Consider the following 23,295-nt stretch of genomic DNA (forward strand, 5'->3'; position numbering starts at 1 on the left):
TAGAGTCTCACTCCTTGTGAGCATTCAGGAAGTGCTCCTTCCTTTGGATGGTTTATTTTGCACACCTGGAACGAACAGAAGGCAGAACAGAACACTTCTAGGCCCTGCAGATGGTGCTGGCTGTGGCCATCCAGGTTGGGGACTTGGCCACAGATTGGTGGAGAGTGACACTGTCAGGAGAGGGAGGCCAGGGCCTGCTGCAGTTGCGGAGATGGTTCTTGCTGAAGTTTCCCTACAAATCGTGTTGCAAAATCAGTTATTAATTTTGTGGAGTTAGAACAGAAAAGGAGCCAGAGATGGGACTAAAGATGGATTTCAGAAGCCACAGATCAAAGACCTGTGGAAAATTCTAGAAAACATTATTCAATAACTGAAGTGAAAACTTTATGAGAAAATTAGAAACTTTTTGAATTCACTAAGTCATGGGAAAACCACACGTTAAGAGTTTTGTAGATTAGCCCTGTAGGTGAATGCCAAAGTCAGAATATTTTAATTTCCTTGAAGAACCTGCAAGAACCCTCTTCACATCGTGTGGTGGTTAGGATGCAGGAAAGCGGGCAGAGAGTGATCCCTGGTCACGTCTGTGGCCGCGCCAAGGGCCTGGATGATGTATCGGTGTCCTCAGAGAAGGGGGCTCTGGGCTGGAGGCCAGCTCCTGGACTCTCGGTCCTTCGGGGACTGGGAAGCACTGTGGGAGGGTCTCGCCTCAAGAAACCCAGCCATGAGGACCAAACAGCACTTAAAATCCCAGGGGCTGGAACAGGCTCTGTAGCAGAGGGAACAATTTCCGGGGTCCGCGGGAAGCCTGCAGCGCGCTGCGGTCCCCACAGGGAGGGATCCCCTGCTGCGGTGTCCAGCAGCAGAACCGCCAGTGAGGTGCAGGCCGCGCAGGGGCAAGGTGGCACGACAGGAGGACATGTGGGAAGTCTGACACATTCCAGAAAGACGCGTTCTTCCCCTCGGCCACGCTCACTTTGATGACTTTTTAAAAAGCTTATTGATTTTGAGAGAGTACGGGATCAGGGGAGGAGGAGGGGGAGAGAGAGACAGAGAGAGAGAGAGAGAGAGTGAGTCAGTCCCAAGCAGGACTAACCCCTAACCCTAACTAACCCTAACTCCATCCCGGGCTCGAACCTGTGAGATCACCACCCGAGCCGAAAGCAAGAGTCCCTCGCATCCCTTTGATGACTTTTTGATGCAAAACTTAAACACGCTGGGGGGAAACCGCTGTCGCCTTGCGGGTGTAAGCCGTACCTGCGCCGGGTCCGTGGCCCTGGCAGCGCGCACGGGTAGCGCGGGATCCGCTCCCCCGCGCGCCAGGGCGTCGGTGTTGCTTAGCAACGGGGCCGCCAGGCCTAGGCCGCGCTCCAGCTGCCAGCGGGGACACGCCTTCTTCCAGCGTTCCCGGAAGTGGCGTAAGCGGTAGGCCCCGCCTCAGGAGAGGCGGAAGTGGAGCGGCCTCCAGCCTCCAGCCCCCAGCCCCCGCCTGCAGCCTCGGCCCGGCAGTGCGTCTGGGCCCATGGCCGCCTACCCGTACCGCCCGGGCCCCGGGGCCGGCCCTGCTGGAGGCGCGGCGCTGCCAGACCAGAGCTTCCTGTGGAACGTTTTCCAGAGGTGAGGCCCGGCGCCACCCAGGCACTCACGAGGCTCCACCGGTCTCCCCTACGTTCTCCTTGGCCACCCACCTCCCGGCCTCCTTCCTGGCTCCCCCCCCACCCCCCCCACAATGCCTCTTCCTGGCTCCTTCCGGCCTCCCCCCCCCCCCACGCCTTTTCCTGGCTCCTTCCGGCCTTTCCCCGCCCCCCCCCCCACGGCTCTTCCTGGCTCCTTCCGGCCTCCCACCCCCCCAACTCCCTCCCCCCCCCCCCCCACGCCTGTCCCCAGCCTCTTTACTGGCTCCCTCTGGTCTTCCCCTCGGCCTCCCTCCTGCTTCCCTTTGGTCTCCCGTCACCCTGACTCCCTTCTTGGCTCCCTCCGGCCTCCCCCTTGGCCTCCTTCCTGCTTCCCTTCGGCCTCTGGCCTCCTCCTTCCTGGCTCCCTTAGGTCTGGCCCCGACCTCGTGCCGGAAACCCCCCCTTTCCCCAGGCCCCTGTCGAGGTTGCGAAGCCCGTTGCAGGTGTCCAGGGGATCGCGGCCCCCACCCCTGAGCCTACAGCTCAGGGGATTGCTGCTCCGGGAGGGTCTTCGGGGATGCTTGTTTAAGGTAAACAGAAACACAGACTGCTCCAGCGCTGTTACAGTCCAGCAGCTGGGAAAGAAGCTGGAGACTGGCACTGCAGCATATTCTGTCCCCGGGTTGCCCTTCAGAGTGAATGAGTGACCAGTGGTCACGGAAGGACGTCTGAGGCAGTCTTTTTGCTGTTGATGAAAAGGAGAGAATTCAGACTGTCCAAGGGAAAGAAAAGGAGAAAGGCTTGACAAGGCAAAAGGAGCCATCTCTTTGGGAGAACCTTGTTCCCATGCGGATGCGAGAGTGAGAGTCCTAGCTGCCTCCAGAGTTGACGTAGGCTCGGCAGAGGAATGAAGTGTTTATGCTTGACATGTTTTGCTTGTCCTGCTCTTTTATTCACCAGCTTAACTGGTCTTGATTTTGTAGGGTCGATAAAGACAGGAGCGGGGTGATATCGGACAACGAGCTTCAGCAAGCACTCTCCAACGGTGAGTGGGACCTAGTCGTCAGGACTTCTGCTGAACTTTGAGCCTGACCCACCTGTAGTAAATAACTTCTTTTCCCAAGTACAGAGGAGTTATGAAGGCCTAATTACTGTTACTGGCATGTGGTGGAGGTGCTTCTGATTTATTTTGCCAGTGGGTATCCTGCGCCAAGGACCTTGCCGAGCTGTTCCAGCCCCTGCATGGACAGGCGCAGGGAAGCACTTGAGAAGTGGAGGTTAGGGTGTAGGTTTTAGGGAAGGATAGGAAGTTTAGCTTTGTAGGGCTAATATGCTTCAGGTACATTGAAGATCACTGATTCCTTTCGTGACTGTATCTCTGTGACCCCTTGGGAGAGGATCATCAAGGTGCCAAGGGCACCATGGGGAAGTGACTGGGATGTTGGGGATGTGGCTCTGGCAGGTGGATTATGGGAAGATGGTCTTATCAGTGGGAGAATACTAGGCATTCAGACAGGGATAAAGGACCATAGCTGTTACATGGCAGTGTGTTGGGGGCTCTCCATGGAGTTCTCTTCTTGCCAGTTTCAGCCTGATTAATCCACAGAAGTACTGTTTGAGACCTTTTATTTTATTAACTACCTGGCTCTTTTGCCTTTTAAAAAATCCCTCAGATGCCACTGACTTTTCTGATTCTTAGATTTGTAGCTTGTCTTTCCAGAGGTGTGCCATTTAAGGTAGAAAGGGATCGATTCTAAGATGTTGGAAGACTCTTTTTTTTTTTAAGTTTATTTTGAGAGAGAGCGCACGTGCATGCGTGTGAGAGAGTGGGGGAGAGTCAGAGAGACAGAATCCCAAGTAGGCGCCACACTGTCAGCATAGAGCCCAATTAGGGGCTCGAACCCACGAACTGTGAGATCATGACCTAGCTGAAATCAAGTCGGTGCTTAACCAACTGAGCCACCCAGGTGCCCCAAGATTCATTTTTATTAGTAGGAACCAGTTTGATGTTCTAGAAAAAGTAAGGATGCCGCCACCACCTCACAGTGCTGGATATCGGGCTAAAGGAGAATACGTGCCCTCATTGTGGGTACATACCAGGCATTTAGTGTGGTTTATTGCCTCGTGATTTACATGAAGTGCAGGGTTTGTATTTACAGATTAATACGTTTAAAGAACGGTACATACCACTGACTTTTTTCCCCCAGTATTTAACGTATGTGGGCCACAGATATTGGTGTATAACTTCACATGTATTTATGTTGTTGAGTTTACGAAATTTTTCTTAAATTTTATTTTTAATTTTTTTTAAATTTACATCCAAGGTAGTTAGCATATAGTGCAACAGTGATTTCAGGAGGAGATTCCTTAGTGCCCCTTACCCATTTAGCCCATCCCCCCCTCCCACAACCCCTCTAGTAATCCTCAGTTTGTTCTCCATATTTATGAGTCTCTTCTGTTTTGTCCCCCTCTCTGTTTTGAGATTATTTTTGTTTCCCTTCCCTTATGTTCATCTGTTTTGTCTCTTAAAATCCTATATAGTTGTGTTTACAAAATTAAGAAATTTCTTTATGGGGCACCTGGGTGGCTCAGTCGGTTGAGTGTCCCACTTTGGCTTAGGTCATGATCTCACGTTTCATGGGTTCGAGCCTCATGTTGGGGTCTGTGCTGACAGCTGGGAGCCTGGAGCTTGCTTCAGATTCTGTGTCTCCCTCTCTCTCTGTCCCTCCCCTGCTCTTTCTTTCTCTCTCTCTCAAAAATAAAAATGGACATTAAAAAAAAAAAAGAAATTTCGTTACTCTCATTTGACAATTGTGCCTTCTTGATTCCTCGCTTATCATTACTAATCTCTTTTCAATTTTTGTGTCTCCAGTACTTGGTTACACTTGGAGGAGTAGAAGATAAGGTTACTAGAACATGTCAGAAACAGCTGGAATCCAGCAGGCTATGACCTGGCAAATCTGGCTTAAAACTTTCTAAGTGTTCACCAAAACGTATGTCTTCACATTCTGTTAAATGTGGTCAGAGGTTCCAGAGGGTGGCCACTCCAGAAAGCACGCTCAGAGGTCATGCTTCAGAGGCATTCCTTCTGAGTTCTTTTCCAGTAAGTGAGGACCAACTCTTTTTGTCCATTTGCTTGAAGTTTTGAGGGTGCTGCCCAGGTTTGGGATCTCTGTGAAACCTGCCCCTCAAGAGTGATGGTCACACTCTGACCTCATTAGCATGACAGTGTCCACCTAGGGGCTCCTGTCTGAGTTCAGATCCTGGCTCTCTCCGTTCTAGGAATACGACTTTGGGCAAGGACTTGACCCTCCTGGGAGGGTCGGTAGAGGAAGTGCGCGCAGAGCGCTTGGTGCAGTGCCTGACACATAGCAGGGGGACTGCGTTGTTGGCTGAGTGGAAGAGGAGTATTGTCACCAGCCAGGCCAGGCAGCCAGCTCAGATGCCGCATGAGGGGCAGCCACTGTTTGTAGGCACTGTGCCGGCATTTAAGAAACCTGATTTCACATGAGCATTGTTGTTTGAGCCCCTGGGGCATGGTGGTGGGACCTAATCTTTAGGGTTAGGCTTCTGTATTTTCACTAGAGGGTGTAGTAATGCCCCTAGTTCAGCTGGTTGTTAAAGAATATGGGTCTTTACTCTGTTAGAGCATAATCTTGAACTCAGCTCCTACTAAATATCTACCAGGAGCCTGTTTAAAAGAGAATGAATTTTCACAGTTGTCTAGAGGATGTTAGGTTCACCATTGCTGAGACCCTTTGAAATCAACACCTGCTCTAACCTAGTATCTGTCGGGACTGTCTCGGTGGCCCTGTGGAGGCCCTTTTATTGAGTTGCCCTGTGGGATTGCCTCAGCTCTTATTCAAGACATGTAAAAACTGGCCTCCCCGTTCACCTTGACAGAGGCATGCTCTCTGCGGGGTGACTGCCAGGCAAATGGCCAGCTCCCTTCTCCCTAGCGGGGACGGTGCCTCTGGTGTTCCAAGCACCTTTGGTGGCTGTTCTGTCTTGCTTTGTTTGCATTTTATTAACCCTGAATCTTTTAACCAGTTAGATTTGCCTCTTCAAATTAGCTGTGAAAAAGTTTAAATTGGTGGCTGGTCAGTAGCATGAATTTAGAATTTTAAGAGGGGGATTTTACTGATCTAGTCTTAGAACCCTTTCTTATCCTCCTACTTTCTCCTCCCATCCAGTATGATTAAAATTTACTTCATTCTGCTCTACTGTGGATATCTGCGTACATTTAAGTTCTTTCTGCAGTAAGGCAGGTTATGTATGATGCACATTCACAGAGTAGGTGGTATCATATCGCTTGCGGAGTTACCCGTTGTGGCTTTTGAGCTGTAGCACAGGATTTAAACCCAGATGTGTGTTGCTGGCACCCCTCGGTGCCCGTGCTCATGTTGTGCTGTGGGTGTACTTCACAGCTAGGTGTCACAGCACCGTGAGCCCTGGTATCTTCCCATTTGTCTCCAGGAGAGTGTCCACCGCTTGCCGTGGGTCCTGTACTCCTGCCTAGAGCACCTGCCCTTCGTCAACATGAGGGGAAGCTGTGTGCATCCTGTGTTTCAGACCCCTGTCTGCCTTTGAGCCCCCTCAGCATCGCTGCTTTTTCTTGGACGCTCCCTGCTCTCCATTCTCTGTATTCTACACGATCATTGTCGAAGCTGTCTCTGGCCGCTAGACTGTCCACTTCTCGAAGGAAGGCCAGACTGGGCTCCCTCCTCTGTGCAGCTGCTCTGTGTGCCCAGGCACTGCTCACTGGACAGGCCTGTGTCCATCCTGTTCCCCCCCACCGCCCCCCGACTTCCTGGAGCTGATACAGTTGAAATTTGACTTCTGATTGCTCTCCCAGTATTGGGGTTCTGTTTTCATATTAGAACCGGAATAGTAGGCTATTTCAGGAAGTTGGTTTACTTGGTCTATTACCGGTTAGAATACTGAAGATACAAACTTGTATGATTTCTCACTTTAATTAAATCTGTGCCTGTGTGCTCTCTGCTAATATCCAGTTGAAACCATCCTGAAGAAGTACTTGTGGGTCCCATACACTGACTCCTTTATAAGACTTGTTTCCATAGGAAAGTTTCTAAAATTGGCTGCTCTCAGGAAGGTTTGTGGTTAACAGGTATGAAGAAAGACAGAAGAAGACTGTTCCCTTGCCTTCGTTTTGAAATAACATCTCATAAACTATCTTGAGTTTAGTACCTTTTTTTTTTCCTAATTTGCACATTATTTCTTGGAATTATGGGAATTTTATTTTGCTCAAGCCTCTTTTTTGCAGTTCTGCAGGTTTGTCTTAACATAACCTAGGTAGGTATTTTGTGGAGACTTTTTTAGCTGCACTTTAAAAAAATAGTAATTCATATATTCTTTTTTTTTTTTTAATCAAAATAGAGTTCTGGCTTTCTTGAGGATCCCATATTAAGAAGAAATGGCGGGGGGGGGCACCTGGGTGACTCACTTGGTTGAATGACCAACTCTTGATTTCAGCTCAGGTCATGATCCCACGGTTTGTGAGTTTGAGCCCCACATTGGGCTCTGGGCTGACACTGTGGCATCTACTTGGGATTCTCCTCTCTTTCTCTCTCTCTCTCTCTCACTCTCTCACTCTCTCACTCTCTCTCTCTCACTCATACTCACACTGTCTCTCTCTCTTTCTCAAATAAATAAACTTAAAAAAAATAAAGAAGAGAGGCACCTGACTGGCTCAGTCAGTTAAGCATCCGACTTTGGCTTAGGTCATGGTCTCACAATCCGTGAGTTTGAGCCCTGTATCGGGCTCTGAGCTGACATCTCAGAGCCTGGAGCCTGCTTTGGATTCTGTGTCTTCCTCTCTCCCTCTCTCTCTGCCCCTCCCCTGGTTGTACTCTGTCTCTGCCTGTTCCTCTCTCTCTCTCTCTCTCTCTCTCTCTCTCTCTCTAGTAAATAAATACTAAAAAAAAAAAAAAAAAAAAAATGGAAGAAATGAGAGAAATCAGACCATATAAGCAGACTGTTCCCTGCACACCAGTGCTTCTGGTCCCATCACTGCTCCTGCCCTGACAGTCCCAGTTTGGTGGGTAAGGGTGTTTGCTGCTGGTAATGCAGCAGGGACACTTAGAGGTTTACCCTCAGCTTCCATCCGCCTGTGTGCGGAGAAGGGCTGACTCCGCAGTTGCTGAGTTGGGTTGCTCTGAGCCTGCTCCTTTCCAGGAAGGATTTTCATGGCCGGCTGCCTCCTGGGATATTCTGACTGAGAAGGGTGTTTGGCCCACTGAGGGCCCTGAGCTGTGTGGTACCTGTTGGCCTATATAGTTGATCCCAACAGTACGATTTATGGCAAACACCTGCTTTCCCTCTGGGTCTCTGGAGCGTCCATGCCTGCCTCCCCAAGAGAAACCCTGGGTTGTAGACTGGGGAGTTCCCTAGTTGACAGTACTTCGCCTCTGTCCTCAAGACTCCTAGCTGGAGGAGTGAGGACGTCCTGTGTGGCTCCATGAGGGGGTCCCTCTGGGCGCTGCACGGGTCTCCACCGGAATTCTCCTAGTGCCTTTCTCTGCTCTGCTGATTTTACTCTGGCCTTTCATTGTAACGAACTGCCTGAGTGTTGGAGTCCTAGTGAGTCATGGAGCCTGAGGGTGGTCTTGGCAACTCCAGCACAGCCTGTCGTGTCTGCTCTTCCCAGAGATGCACCCCGCCAAAGTTGCAGATAGAAACAAAATAAAGTTGGGATTCGATGGACCTGGCTTTGCCGACAAGTTTCTCTGTGACCTTGAGCACATTGCACTTCTGGCCCCAGTTTCTTTGGATGTAAAAATAGGATGACTGGAAGTTTAGATCCTTTTCCCCCTGGAGCCAAGCCCCTCTGCACCAGATCCTGCATCTCTCTGCTGTAGAACTGGGAGACCGTGTGTCTTCTGGAACTGAGTTTACAGTGTTTCACTAGTAGTCACTTAGATTGTTTTTAATTTTCATTAATGTAAATGCTGTAGTAATTTGACCCAGACTTTCATAGAACCAGTTTCCAGCTGTGGCATTTATCAGATCAGTGCTGTTGATCAGTATTTCAGAAAGGTCATGTTTCTGACTGTGCTATTTGAAGTTGTCATTCCAGCACTGGCGAAGTCTGGGATTGTGCTGAACCTGAAGAGACACCGAAGTTCTGCTGATTGTGTGCATTGGGTGCCTGTGCTGTGTGCCCGTCCCTGCAGGATTTGCTTATACCTCCTCATCTGTAGCTCCTCTCTGGCAGAAAAGGCCAGGAAGGCTGGGAGTTCTAGGTCTGATGCAATAAAGTGGAAAGAGATCACCAGTGATGATGTAGAAAAGTCTCATTCTGCTGCTGTTGTTGCCCCTAGAGATTTCAAGTAGTTAAGTGTCTCGATTGTGCAAATGCTGGATGTTGTGAACTCCTAACCCCAACCACTCCCTAAAGCCAAAGTTTAAGCTTGTGGTTAACAGGACATAATTTCAATAAGGAAAACTCTTCAGAGAGAGTGAAAAGACAATATATTACCAGAGCAGAATGGTTTTTTTCCCCCTTGGAGAATGGAGGCAGATGCAGGTTCTTGACAGAATTTGTGTGCTTGGGAGTTAAGTGGAGAAATGGTAAGGCGTCCTGATGGGGGCTGTCTCTACAACCATGGATGGTTCTTTGGGCCATTGTCATTTGCTTAGGGTGGCTTCTTAAGGCTTCAGCCCTGCTCCCAAATTATAGGTGACAAAAGTGTATTAAATTTACGTGGGAAATGACGTTTCTGTATTCTTTAGTTCTTTAAGATGAAATTGAGGCAGGACACCTAGAAGTCTAGGTAAAAGTCCAACAGGCAAGCTTTTGCAAGATGACTGGTTCTAACATTCAAACATGCTGCTGTCTGGGAGAAGCAGATGGGAGTGTTTGAAATCGTAGGTGGCCCTGAAACCTGGGCTAGAGGGTTATGGAGTTGTAGGGCTTGTGAAAAAAGTCTACCTTTATAATGTACCCCCTGTTTTTAGTGAGTGTGTTAAATTGATTATTTGCGTTGTATTTTCTTACAGAAAACTGTTTTATAAACCACTTAAGAGTTTCAGGCTGACGCTCAGGTGCATTTAGTGCTTAACACAGCTGAGATATTAAATGTGTGCATGTTGCAGCTTCATTGTGGGTTGCTGAGCTTTTTATGTTTAGTCTGAGAACCAGGCCACAAGACCTAACTGTTGGCTGTCATTACCCCTTGGATTCTGTGCAGAGTCGGGCCCCGTTTGGGTACCAAGAAGGATGAGCAGGGGTACCAAGAGGTTGCCTCCTCCGCCTTCCCCTTGCGCGATAGCCCCGCAGGAAACCTGTGGGTCTCCGTCCTTGACTCGGCGCATGGTGACCTGTTGCTCTCCAGAGCCTGGGACCCCTGCCATCCGCAGAATCCTCCAGCATGGCTGCCAGTCCCCACGGGCCACCTCAGGGATGCGCCTTCCCTGGGCACCCCACGTGTGCCTTTCCAGGTGGCTCCTGGCTTTCACCACAACAGGTGCTCACGTTTGCACACTACTCAGCTGTTGCACTTGTGTTGCTTTTGTTTCAAACTCGTTTGGCCGAGTCATTTGCGAGATGGCTCGTGAGGCTTCTGCTCACAGTCAGGATGGCCTGCGGGGGCTGCCCTCACCTTCACAGATTGAGAGCGCATCGGCCTGTAGCAGAGGTGAAGGGAAGACAAAGGAAAAGTGAATCAGGAAAAGGCTTCAGTAGGTGCATTAGGTTCCTAGGGCTTCTAGTCCGTAGTGGGCTGTCTCCTGTGGACACAGCAGGTCGCTGCCTGCAGCAGCTAGCTGGGAGGGAGGGAAAAACAAATGAGGTGAGGAAGTGACACTCTCTGTCTTTAGAACTTTCTTTTCTGTTGTGTTCTCTGTAACATAGTTTTATGATACGGGTTTTCAATAACGTGCCCTAATAGCTTCGTATACAGTCTTCTGCCCGCTCTGCCCCCCCCCCCACGAACATCTGTGAAGCCTGCAGAAGATGCTTCTCCAACCCCGATGTGCCAGGCACAGGGACAGGTGTGCCCCTGCCTTCAGGGGAAGAGCAGCCTTCACCGAGTAATTACGGTGGCACTTGTTCCAAAGGGGGAGCTTGAACCTGCGCTGATAGAGCTGACGGATTTAGCTTAGGGGCTGGGGGGACGTGGGGCGCTCAGGGAAGGCTGTCCTGAGGATGCGTTTTCCTGTGGCTTAAAGGAGAGGTGAAGGTGAAGGATGTGCGTGTGTTGGGAGGCACACCTCGGGTCTGGAGAAGCGCATGCGTGAGCCCCGAGGTGAGCAGGCACAGCCTTTGGGAGCCGCAGCGGGAAAGCCCAGCATGGAGGACGGTTCCCTTTGGAACCATAGTTCCGAGCGAAAGGTCACGATGCGAGGTCAGGGGGTGGGTCTCTGTGAGAAACACGGAGTTTTATACAGAGAGGGAAATATGAGGTGTTTCCATACAAGTGGGGTGTAGGGAGAGACCCTGCTTTCCCTCCACATTAAAAACACTTTTTTTCCTTGTTTTTAGTTAGTGTAAAAATTGGTAATGGTGTAAATCACTCTGAAAACAGATTTGGGGGCGTAAAGGTATCTAGTGAACATTTCATTATCAGTTGATAAACGGTTCTGTCAGATTCAGCAGTCTCTTTATGACAAATATTTGGTAATATCCCCATTACTATACGGAAGTGGATCCTAGGGTGCCATAGTCTGCTTTTTCACACTCGCAAGGAAAATACCGTGCAGACTGTAATCTTAGGAGAAGACTTTAAGGCATGGTTGTATGGTATGTTTTTCAGTATACCTCTCAACTTACCTGGTGGCTGAACGCCTGGAAAACTGAGTGTATATTAAAATACTCTAAAGCCGTATCTTGTTTACACAGTAAAGTACCCAGCTTCACGTCATTATAAACAGCTTGGAATGTTAGTCTGTTGGGGCCAAGGGACTCCTGCACAGTGTGGGATGGGACCCCAACCATGACATGCTTACAGCCCCCTGTGGTCATGGCAACCAGAAATGTCCCCTGGGGACAGTGTCCCTGCTGAGCAGTGTGGTGCCAGGGTCTTCCCGTGACCCCCAAGTTACTTTTGTTAGGTTCAGATGGTACAGATTCGAAACCTAGAGCTTGCTGGTGTCTGACTGTAATTCCTGTCGCTTATTTTCAGGCACATGGACTCCATTTAATCCAGTGACTGTCAGGTCAATCATATGTAAGTAAAGGTGCTATTGTCCCGCCTGTGCAGGCAGGCACCTGTCCTGCTTCATCCTGCCCTTCCGGCTGAGCACTTGAGCTCATTGTCTGACGTGTCCTTTCACATCCTGGTTCTGAAGAGTTCAAGTACCTACAGGACCGGCGCGCTTCACACACCGTCCGTATCTGGCGCGACTGTTGACTGGCGGAAACACCCGATACTCAGTTTTTGACCTGAGTTTTCATTCTGTGCGCTTTCACTGAATTATAGTGTACTTCTGAGCAGCCAAGAGCGCTCATGTTTCAATCTTCCATTAGCGTCTCTTCCTGAAAAGAAACCAAATGATTTGTCATTTTCTCAGCAGTAGTTCAGACTGAGTTCATATATATATTTTTAGCCATTTTGCAATTACATGGAGATGTAGTTGTAGGTTCTTTCATATTTGGACCCGGAATTGGGCTGGTTTTTTTTGTTTTTGTTTTTGTTTTTAACGAAAAGTCTTCCCAAGAGAAAAAACCTGAAGCCAATAGAGTCTTCTTGTCACTGGGGTGGGCCTGCGCTGGTGGGCGTAGGTCCTCTGGGAGAATGGAAGTGGCGGTGCCCGGAGTTGGGCCCAGTTCTGGGAACTGAGAGAGTGGAGGGACTCCTTCAGTCTGCACTTTGCTTTCTTCCTGGCTAAGTGAGAGTATCCACCAGGTGCCGTGTCTTTGTAGCCTGCTTCGCTGTGAAGCGTTATTTCTGTTGTGGCTCTGCCCGTGTTTTCTTGCCCTTCCCTCTTTACCGTGTGCCTCACGTCTGTCCAACGTGGCTTAGGGGCTGTGGCTGGAGAGCCAGCCGGCAGAGGTGGTCTGGCCCTCCCAGTCAACGAGTGAGCATTTCTTGGCCGTGGGCACCTGCTGGCCGAGCACCGGCCTGACCCCGAGGCGGGTGTGGCTGTGGCTGTGGCTGTGCTGTGGTCGAGCTGCTTGCTGATGACCGACGAGATGCCAGCTGCTGCACACCACTCACGTTCCTTTCTGTCTCAGCTATGTTCGACCGAGAGAACAAGGCTGGCGTGAACTTCAGCGAATTCACTGGCGTCTGGAAGTACATCACAGACTGGCAGAACGTCTTCCGCACCTATGACAGGGACAACTCTGGGATGATTGACAAGAACGAGCTCAAGCAAGCCCTCTCAGGTTTTGGTAATTCACTTATCTTGATTGTGTAGCATGTTTCATTTTGGAACCTAGGTGCCATTAATGTTTTTTTACTTGGTTCATTTTACTGATTTTTTTAACTATGACTTTTTTTGGCATACAGATTTATACTTTGATACTTTTTATATCATGAAGGCTTATATTTGACCTGAAGACTTTTATGTGGGTTTTTTTCGCATCCAAAATGAGATAAGGGCTATACAATCATTTCTCACTTGTGAAATGTAGTGATGTCTCACTCACATTGAGAATGAGGCAGCTTTGGAAACAGTTTAACGTGAATAAGTGAAAAGAAAATGTCGAGCAGCTCATATTTCTTGATACATCACAACACGTGGCAGGATGATCCAGACACTCGTCAGAGATGATTCTGTAAGCTGCAGACACAGTGTCGGCAGGCATGCAAGTGCCCGTTCTCAAGTGCGTGCAGGCTCAAGTGTGCTGTGCTGCTGGGAGTGTTCGCACGGCCTTCCAGAGTGGGTCAGTGGGCCCTCTGATGCGGGGGTGTGGGTCTGAGAGGAAGGTGGGATTTCTGGTGTGTAGGGCTATGCAGACATGGGGTATTTGTCCGGGGCTTGTGGGAGTCTCACCCAGAGTCTGGTGTGTTTGGGATGGTCTCACTCAGCCCTCTGTTCACTGGGCCCCTATTACAAAACCCCTTCTATATTTTGCTTAAAAGTCTGCTTATAAATGCCAGCTAGAAAAAAAATTAGGCAAGTTTGTTTATAATGTACTATTTTTTTTTTTTTTTTAATAATATACTGTTATGGGTTGCCTGGGTGGCTCAGTCGGTTGAGTGTCCAACTTCAGCTCAGGTCATGGTCTCGCAGTTCGTGGGTTTGAGCCCCACGTCGGGCTCTGTGCTTACAGCTCAGAGCCTGGAGCCTGCTTCAGATTTTGTGTGTGTGTGTGTCTCTCTCTCTCTCTCTCTCTCCCTCTCCCTCTCCCTCTCCCTCTCCCTCTCCCTCTCCCTCCCTCCCTCCCTCCCTCCCTCCCTCCCTCCCTCTCTCTCCCTCTCTCTCCCTCTCTCTCCCTCTCTCTCTCTCTCTCTCTCTCTCTCCCCCTCCCTCCCCCATCATGCTCTGCCTCTGTCTCTCAAAAATAAATAGATGTTAAAAAAATTTTTTTAAGTTAAAGTTATAATAATATACTGTCATAATGTATAACGTACTTCTAGGTATTTTGAGTTTTAATAATACAAAGCACATTTTTAGTTCTTATGTTCATGTGTTATTAACTTCTGTCCTTCCCCCATTTTTCCTTTGGGCACATACTTCATGGCTGTCTTTCTCTTTCTCTTAGTTTGTTGCCTTATGAATTCCGGTGGTATTCAGTTAGAGGCCCCGGGAATCCATAGCACGTTTGTGTTCTCAGCTCACTGGGTGTGGGTCAGGGTTAGGGCAGGACTTGACCTCAGGTTCTCTGCATTGGGACTGGGAATGCTTCTGACTTTGCTCTACCTATAGGTTGGGGAGAAGGTCAGGCCGAATGGAAGATCTGGGAGGGGTGGCTGGCAGCTGTCCACAGATGGTGGTCCTGGGGCTGCAGGTAGCTGGAGGCCCGGCTGGGCTGAGGACAGCTTGGGAGGAACCTGCATCCTGTGAATTACTTCCAGACAAGTGACCTTAGGTGTCAGGGAACATGGCATTTTCTAAAGTTGTCAGGCCCAGAGCCCTCTTTTTACTCAGTGCCGGTGTCCAGTGGGTCCTTGGAGCTCACAGTGGGAATGCTAGGGTGGGCCGTGCCACTGGCCTCTCTGACCTCCGAGTGCCCATCAGGCCCTGGCATCTGCAGCCATGGCTGCATGGTCACAGAGGTCATGTGGCACTTCCTTGTGGTAAGGAGCCAGCAGGCCCTCTTAGGCCGGGCTCCTTCCTGACTTCTGAGCGCTTTCTGGAGAAAAGTATTCTGTGGTGCATTGTAGTTATTCTAAAAGCTTCTCCCTGTAGTTGGTTCTTGATTTCTGAGAGCCTGCTCTGGATCCATGCCTTCTATGAAAAGGAACATTATTCTCCTTTTCACATAGTCATCACTTTGGAAGATTTTCTGTAATAACTGAAGCAAAGTCTGTTCAGTTTTGACTCCTAAGGACAGCTCTCTTGCCCTGGTCAAACAGGGGGGCTGCATTTCAGCTCTGCATGTGTGTGAGGGAGTCTGGGGGTGGGGGGCAAGCCCCACAGCGTCCTCCGACCTCTGTCAGCTCCACTTGATGTCTCAGGCTGGTCCTGGTGGCACTGGGTCACCCTCACAGGCCCCATGCTGGGTATGATGGCTCACACATCCCTTTTGTAAACCCATTTCTAGTATGTGCTATGCACCAGGTACAGAGACCTGGAAATAAAGAGGTGTGGGGGGCATGGCCCTCACATTCCTGCCAGCGGGGAGCTGACCGCTCCCACAGTGGGAGTCTGCTCACGTGCAGGGCGGTCCTCCCCTGTGGGCAGGGCAGCGGGCACGGGGCTGCTCCCTCTCCCTCCGCCCAGCGTTTTTTGGCGAAGAGGTTATGAAAGTTATCAAGTGTCAGGACCCTCCATTCAGTCGTCGCCCATCCCAGCCGCTGCCATTTTCATGCTGCGTTTGCTCTGTCCCCTGTTGTGTGCCAAGGCTGACGGGGCCTGTGCGCCGTGGTCCCAGCACACTTCATTCAGCAGCGTTTCCCTGGGGCGTGTGCACTACGTCCACGAAATCCGCACCATTGACCCACCTTAGAGGTTAATCGTCCATTTGTGTGAGTTAGGGTCCCAGCAGGTCCACAGGTAGCCCCCACCCCTTTTTCATGCCATTGGCTGGTTGTAAACATGGGCCTGTCCCTTGCTGCAGTCTCTGTCCCCTGGAGAGTAGTTACTGAAGGTATGCTGTCATGCCAGGCTGCTGAGAATAGGTGATGTGGGGTCTTCAGGGTAGCTCTGATGTCTCACCCCTCCTGCGCCTGTTAGTTCTAAGGAGAGAACTTCATTCTCTTAAGGTCAGGGTGTGGCCCTGTGGTCAGTGTGTCAGGTCTGAAAGGGCCCAGTCCTGACCAGGGTCACAGGCTGGGGCTGCACATGGAGAGCATCTCTTTTTTTTTTTTTTTCATTTTATTTAAGTATAGTTGACAGACAATGTCGTGTTAGTTTCACGTGTACAACATAGAGATTCGACAACACTGTACATTACACGATCTGAGTCACCACGCAGTGTTCTGACAGTACAATTGACTATGTTCCCTATGTTATACTTTTCATTTCCTGACTCACTTATTTTATAATCTGAAGTTTGTGCTTTTTAATCCCCTTCACCTATGTCACCCACCCACCCTCACCTCCTCCTCTTTGGCCACTACCAGTTCTCTGTAGTTATGAGTCTGTTTCTGTTTTGTTTGCTCATTTGTTTTATTTTTAGATTCCACATATAAGTGAAATCATTTGGTATTTGTTTTTCTCTGCCTTATTTCTCTGAGCGTGATACCCTCTAGGTCCATCCATACTGTGACACATGGCAAGGTCCCATCCTTTTTTATGGCCGCATAATATTTGTGTGTGTGTGTGCACGCGCACGCACGTGTGCACACACCACATCTTTATCCATCTTTCGATGACCACAGGCTACTTCCATATCCTGGCTACTGTAAATAATGCTGTAATAAACACAGGCATTTTTATATATTTTCGAATTAGTGTTTTCATTTTCTTTGGGTAGATACCCAGTAGTGGAATTGTTGAATCATAGGATAGTTCTGTTTATCACTTTGGGAGGAACCTCCATACTGTCTTCTAGAGCAGCCGCACCAGTTTGCATTCCCAGCGACAGGTGCAGGAGGGTTCCCCTTTCTCCACATCCTTGCCAACACCTCTTGTTTCCAGTCTTTTTGATACCAGCCATTCTAACAGGTGTGAGGTCATCTCATTGTTCTGATTTGCATTTCCACAGGGCACCTCCTCTTAATTTATGAGGGTGGGGTTATCACTGTGTGGGTTTTCACTGAAGGAAATTCTTAGGGAACAGTCTGCTCCCAAATTCTGCCTCTTATAGAAACATCCTTTTTATAGTTTGTTTGTTCATCATCCGTTTTTCTGGTCTGACTTCCTTTGGTTTTGTTCTCACTGCAATACTATTGAAGAGCAGGGAAATTGGAAGTTAGTCCCAGGGATGATAGAAGTTGCTTCCATTTTCTGTACAGATTGTGGAGATCCAGCCTGTGTGTTTGTGACTAGGCCGGAGAGCGGCACCGCAGTGGCCGTTGTCTGCTGTCCACACCCTGGATGAGCTCAACCCTCACCAGCTTGGACCTCTTATTGCCCAAAGGCACAGGTGCCAAGTGTGAAGAGAGGAGACTCGTAGGGGTCAGGGGGGAGTGGTTCCCATTCAGTACCTGCTGTCTCTGTTTTCTAAGTCATGGGTCCGGTTTTCTAATCAACTGACAAGGAAGGGGGGCCCTGGATTTAAGTCACAGACGCATAGAGTATGCTGACCACTCTGGAAGGGTGCTGTCATGTGTGTGCATGTTTGAATCATTTTGAGAAAAGTAAGTGCTTTTGCAGGTAATTAACTGTGAAATTCACTCAGATAATAGGTGTATATATATCCTCGCAAAGATTCCAACAGGACCGAAACCAGTAAAAGTATTTTGGCCCCTGGATCTTCTCTCCTGAATAAGTAAGGACACCAGAGGCACACAGGTAGTGGGATTAGTAGAGAAGGAAGTAGATGTCTTCATTTAGAGCGGCCCCGAGGGGTATCCCACAGGCACGTGGCCATTGTGTCTCTCTGTCTTTAAAACCACCTCCCTGCTGGTGACCTCTTCAAGACCTATTCAGTAAATTGGAGGTGGAATCAGTGACTCTTCGTCATAACATCTGATGGCCCTCAAGTTGTTATGAAGCTTGTGAGGCTGCCTTACTCCATATAATCTTTTACTGCCTAATGTCTGTGCTACTTGATGTATAGGAGTACCTATCAGTTAATCTGCTGCTTCCCTAAGTTTACATTTTGTTTACTTGGAAGCTTTCAGTGATGTTTTATCTTTCAAATCTAAAATGAAACTTACCGTTTGTAAAATGATAACTTCACTGTATTCAGGGAATGAAGCCTTGGCCGCCCTGCAGGGTGATTTTTGGGGTGCAGCACAGTAGGGTGAGTATACTTGATGTGAACTAGTGAGCGCACGTAAATGACCTGCTGTGCCTGACAGCTCTGGCCTCCGGGTTACGCTCACCCTTCCAGGAAGAAGCGGTGATCCTCAGGTCAGCCACTCACAGGACTGCAGATGGGGAGTCATGGGAGGGATCGCAGAATGATGACTTCGTTCCTAGAGTGCATGCGAATGCATTTGCGCCTTGTGTTTCCACCCCCAGCCTCGGCCATTTGTAAGAGGCTGTGGGGCCTTTTGGAAGGAGAATGTGCGTGTTGACGGGAATGTCTGCTCTCCTGGCCCTCTCTTCACTCTCTGTTTTCTCTTCAAGGGTACCGGCTCTCTGACCAGTTTCACGACATCCTCATTCGCAAGTTTGACAGACAAGGGCGGGGGCAGATCGCGTTTGATGACTTCATCCAGGGCTGCATCGTCTTGCAGGTAATTGGGGCTCGGTGGAGGCTCACAGTGAGCTGAGCTGTGGAGCAGGACAGGAGTGTCTGTGAAAGCAGAGGAAAAGGGAAGTACCTGCATTCTGGAATTTGCAGTTTAATGGAGTAAGATCAGTTTCTGGAGCTTATAAAAGTTTGTCTTGTCTGTGGAGAAGCAGTTATTCTGTTAGGTGGCGGTATGGCCCAGTAGTGCACTGTGTCCCTGTAGAGACCCTGTGCAGGTCCATTCGTTTGCAGACTGTTTTTTTTGTTTTTTTTTTTAAGGTTTTTTATTTATTTTTGAGACAGAGAGAGACAGAGCATGAACGGGGGAGGGGCAGAGAGAGAGGGAGACACGGAATCGGAAGCAGGCTCCAGGCTCTGAGCCGTCAGCCCAGAGCCCGACACGGGGCTCGAACTCACGGACCGCGAGATCGTGACCTGAGCTGAAGTCGGACGCTTAACCGACTGAGCCGCCCAGGTGCCCCAAGACTGTTTTTGATAAATACGGTGTAGGGCTGTAAATGATTTTCCTTATGGCTTTCCTAATCACTTTTTCTTTTCCTAGCTTAGTTTACACAATACGTGCGCAAGGTATGTGTGAATTGGCTGTTACTGGTCAGGCGTCTGGTCAGCAGCAGGCTATTGGTGGTTAACGTTTTGGGGCATCAGAGTTCCATGTGGATTTCGACTGCTCCAGGGCCTGTTGCCCCCAACCCCCACATTTTTTGGGGGGGGCTCAGCTGTATTAGCAGTCCATTCGGATGAGGTCATGTCTTCCAAATCCAGTGGGTTATTTACATGTGTTCTCTGGTACTTTTGTTGTGTTTTCATTCTGAGGAAGAGGATAAATTTTCCATTTTGATCTTTACTGTGCCCTCCCTTTTTGAGTGAGGTCAGCTGCAGGGGCAAGAGCTGGCTCCTGAGCACGCGGGCCTTGTTCCCATGTTGCGGCCACTGCCAGCCAGCATCTGGTGGAGCCCGTGGAACCCCCTCACCCCGTGCTTGGTGTTTCCCTCCTATGGCCTTGCTTCTTGAGCTGGGAGAGAAACTAGTGGGGAGGTTGAGGATCCGTTCCAGAGACCGAGGGCAGGAGTGCCCGAGTCTGCCCTGCTGTGCCCACACAGTCCCCGCTGCTCCTGTCTCTAGGTGAGGATCCAGGTTACATAGATTGAGGCTTAGAAATGCAGTGGACCAGGGATGCCTGGCTGGCTCAGTCGGGGAGCATCTGACTCCGGCTCAGGTCATGATCTCACGGCTCGCGAATTCGAGCCTCGCATTGGGCTCTCTGCTGTCAACGCAGAGCCCACTTCAGATCCTCTGTCTCCCTCTTGCTCACAAAAATAAGCAAGCATTAGGGGCACCTGGGTGGCTCAGTCGGTTAAGCGTCTGACTCCGGCTCAGGTCATGATCTCACAGTTCATGGGTTCCAGTCCGGCTTCACGTGAGCCCTGCTTCTCTCCCTCCCTCTCTGCCCCTTGCTCACTTGTGCGTGTGCTCTTTTTCTCTCTCTCAAAATAAACAAACAAACATTAAATTTTTTTTAAAAACTGCAGTGAACTGATAAACCCATAGATAGCTTTTAAAGTTTTTATTGTGACAAATGAAAAAAAAGTAATAGAGACAACAGTGTGATGAGCCCATGTGCCCCTCACTCAGACTCAACAGTTAGCAGCTGATGGACAGCTTGATGTCATATCTGCATAACCGTAACACTCCCCCCACCCCTTACTCTGAAACAGATTTGGGCCATGGAAAGCAACTGTTTTATCTGTACATATTTCGGTAGGACTTGCATCTAGACAATGAGTTCTGGTAGCTTATAAATTTTTTTTTTTAATTTTAACATTTTTATTTATTTTTGAGAGACAAGACAGAGCGCCATCAGGGGAGGGGCAGAGAGAGAGAGAGAGAGAGAGAGACGAGGAATCCGAAGCAGGATCCAGGCTCCGAGCTGTCAGTACAGAACCGGACGCTGGGCTCCAACCCGCGAACCGTGAGATCATGACCTGAGCCGAAGTCTGACGCTTAACCGACTGAGCCACCCATGCACCCCTGATCCTTGTAGTTTGAATTCCGGTCGGGTTATGTCATATCAGCTCTAGAGGCCGCTGAGAAATGTCAACACTGTGGAGTTTTTAAATATAATTTGGAATTTTGGGAAACATTCTCTGGGGTTTTTTTCCCATTAGAATTCTAGATCAGTAAAAGTGAAGTTTCTGTGGCATGCTAAGTGCAGCACTCCGTGACTTCCTTGCCGATGAGGCAGGGAAAAGCCCCATCCCTGTTCAGGGCCTTGTTGGAGAGCTGGGTCTGCTGACATTTGAGCTGTGGCTCTCTAAAATGGGGAGAGCCTTACCCCATCTCTGCCTCAGGGTTTGGTGAGGCTGGGTTACACTTCTTTTGCCGTGTTGTCTGAACACTTAAAAAGGTGTAATGTAGGGGCGCCTGGGTGGCGCAGTCGGTTGAGCGTCCGACTTCAGCCAGGTCACGATCTCGCGGTCCGTGAGTTCGAGCCCCGCGTCAGGCTCTGGGCTGATGGCTCGGAGCCTGGAGCCGGTTTCCGATTCTGTGTCTCCCTCTCTCTCTGCCCCTCCCCCGTTCATGCTCTGTCTCTCTCTGTCCCAAAAATAAATAAAAAACGTTGAAAAAAAAAATTAAAAAAAAAAAAAAAAAAAAAAGGTGTAATGTAAAATCTCCTTATTCTCTGCATCTCAATTGCTCTAGGGTTAGACTTTTCATTTGAGGTTCTGTCCCATAAGTAAACATCTGATCCTTATATTTCTTCTTGAGCAAAGGTCATTTCGTGTAGGGTTTCAGTAGCTGGGGTAATGTGATCTGAGTCCCACAGGGAGCTCGCCCAGCGCCTCCGCACTCCTGTGGGCTGTGGACAGGCCAGCCAGGCTCTCCTGCAGCCCCTGCCTCTGGGCCCCATGCTGACCTGGACTTCTGCTCCCACCCACACTTCCCACATGACCTCAAACATGGGGCAGAGGTGGGCAAGCTACAAGAAAAAAGTCCTGAAAAATGTCTTCCATCTGCCTTTTTCCAGAAAGAAAAAGGCTTTTTGAAAATTAGTTTTACAAAAGAACATGAAAATTTGTAGAAATCTTGGGAAAATACAATTAAAGTATAAAGAAAGATTTCCAGTTGTTCTTCAAGCCAGGATTAACTGCTGCTGGTGTTATTGGAGTTGGTTTCACATTAGCGTCTCACGCGTGTTCAGATGCTCCTGGCCACCACCCGAGTGGACAGTCAACTGTGTCAGGAGCCCCTGTTATGGTCAGCCATTTAATCTGCCGCAGCACCCGAGGGCCGGGCTCCAGCCTGCTCTCATGACGAACCCGTGTGTTGTTTCCTTTTCTCGTCCTGAGGAATTGTACTATGCCTGCTTCCTTTTGTCATTTACAATTCCTTAGGCCTTTTGTGGTTGTCCAGCTGTCATCTGGAACAGCACTCCTCTAATTGTCTCTGCTTTGGGGGGCAGGGGTCTCCCCTCTGCTCCTGACCTGCTGTGGGGGAGTCAGGTTTGTGAACAGACTAAGGTGGAGCCTTCTGGGTGGGGTGTGCGCGAGGGACCCTCAGGCTGGTACAGGGAGACCTGCACTCTCTTCTGTGCTCTGTGGCTGAGGCTTCATCTGTTGGGAGCAGGTTGTAAGCGAGGGGCTCAAGTCAGGGCCGGTTTCCCTGTGTCCTGAATGGCAAGTGACCAGAGCCGAGGTAAACATTTGAGTAACCCCCACGAGGTTGGTCATAGAGCAGGCGGGGAGGACCCAGGTTTACCACTGGCCCACTTGGGGAACCAAGGCCTGGACCCAGGGCTGTCGTGTATAGCCTGCAACCCACCCCTTGATCTCTTAACCACCTTCCTGTATCCACCCTCCCACCTGACCTCGGCATCCCCTATGGTGGACAGGCCTGAGAGGGTGGTCAGGGTTACCTACCCATGCCTCGCTGCCCTGGTCTCCGTCAGAGTTGGGGTCGTCTGGAGACATGGATTAATTTGGGTTCCTAAATTTTTTGTTTTGTTTTTTTACCAAATAACATTTTGTTCCTTCTGTTAAAAAATATCAAGATCTAAATGACTGTTGTTTCTTCCCCAGAGGTTGACAGATATATTCAGGCGTTATGATACGGATCAGGACGGCTGGATTCAGGTGTCATATGAACAATATCTGTCCATGGTCTTCAGCATCGTATGACACTGGCCTGTGCAAATAACAGCATGACTTACGGAAGGAAGACTAAAAATGCCAAATCACCCTTTAAAGAAACGGAACACAAATGCAGCTAGATACTGTTCTTTCTTTAGATTTTATATAATTAACATTTGGGGACCTGACTGTACATATGTGGATAAGCTGATTAAGATTTGTGCAAATGTAACAATAGTTATAACTCACATACAAACATTTGATTTGAGACTGTTCAATTGTGCCATGAGGTAAGATATAATAATGTTTCAAGTGTCTTGCATGCAAAAAATTCATCATGTGCATTTCTAGATAGCTCCAGTTCTATAGTGGAAATACTTTTATTAGCCAATAGGAATTTAAAAATCATAGAGAACTTGCACAGAGGCTTTTATGTGCCTTACATTTTTAAAACAGGGTTTATTGTACTTGTTTGAATATGCAACATAAACAATAAAGCAAATGCGCACCCCGTCCCAGACGGCTCAGATATACTCACGTGGGAGCTCCCAGAGGTCCAGGACCCTTTCTGGGGCGTCTGCCTGACTCTGCTAACGGAATCCAAGGAGACCACTGTCCT

General features: G+C 49.2%; 1 protein-coding gene and 1 long non-coding RNA gene across 7 annotated transcripts; one reads left to right on the top strand and one right to left on the bottom strand.

Moving 5' to 3' along the window:
- LOC131499871 (uncharacterized) lies at positions 1 to 1,423 on the bottom strand. The gene is made up of 2 exons (XR_009256089.1): positions 1,135 to 1,423; positions 1 to 232 (listed from the first exon to the last, which is right to left on the bottom strand). It is a non-coding gene; the product is annotated as an uncharacterized LOC131499871 (long non-coding RNA).
- A 13-nt stretch (positions 1,424 to 1,436) lies between these two features.
- On the top strand, positions 1,437 to 23,191 carry PDCD6 (programmed cell death 6). Of its 6 annotated transcripts, none has more exons than XM_058707779.1 (6): positions 1,438 to 1,614; positions 2,597 to 2,658; positions 11,756 to 11,800; positions 12,808 to 12,960; positions 18,423 to 18,532; positions 22,626 to 23,191. In XM_058707779.1, exons 1-6 carry the CDS (start codon positions 1,520 to 1,522, stop codon positions 22,722 to 22,724), a joined length of 564 nt encoding a protein of 187 aa, XP_058563762.1. In that variant the 5' UTR covers positions 1,438 to 1,519; the 3' UTR covers positions 22,725 to 23,191. The 6 variants fall into 6 exon arrangements, with proteins under 6 accessions (XP_058564106.1, XP_058563762.1, XP_058563843.1 ...); XM_058707704.1 differs by having other exon boundaries at positions 1,439 to 1,614; positions 12,808 to 12,966; XM_058707951.1 differs by lacking the exon at positions 1,438 to 1,614 and adding an exon at positions 1,885 to 2,203 and having other exon boundaries at positions 12,808 to 12,966.
- Positions 23,192 to 23,295: the final 104 nt, after the last annotated feature.

Source organism: Neofelis nebulosa, chromosome 1 (assembly GCF_028018385.1).
Source record: "Neofelis nebulosa isolate mNeoNeb1 chromosome 1, mNeoNeb1.pri, whole genome shotgun sequence".
In the NCBI taxonomy this organism is placed as follows: domain Eukaryota; kingdom Metazoa; phylum Chordata; class Mammalia; order Carnivora; family Felidae; genus Neofelis; species Neofelis nebulosa.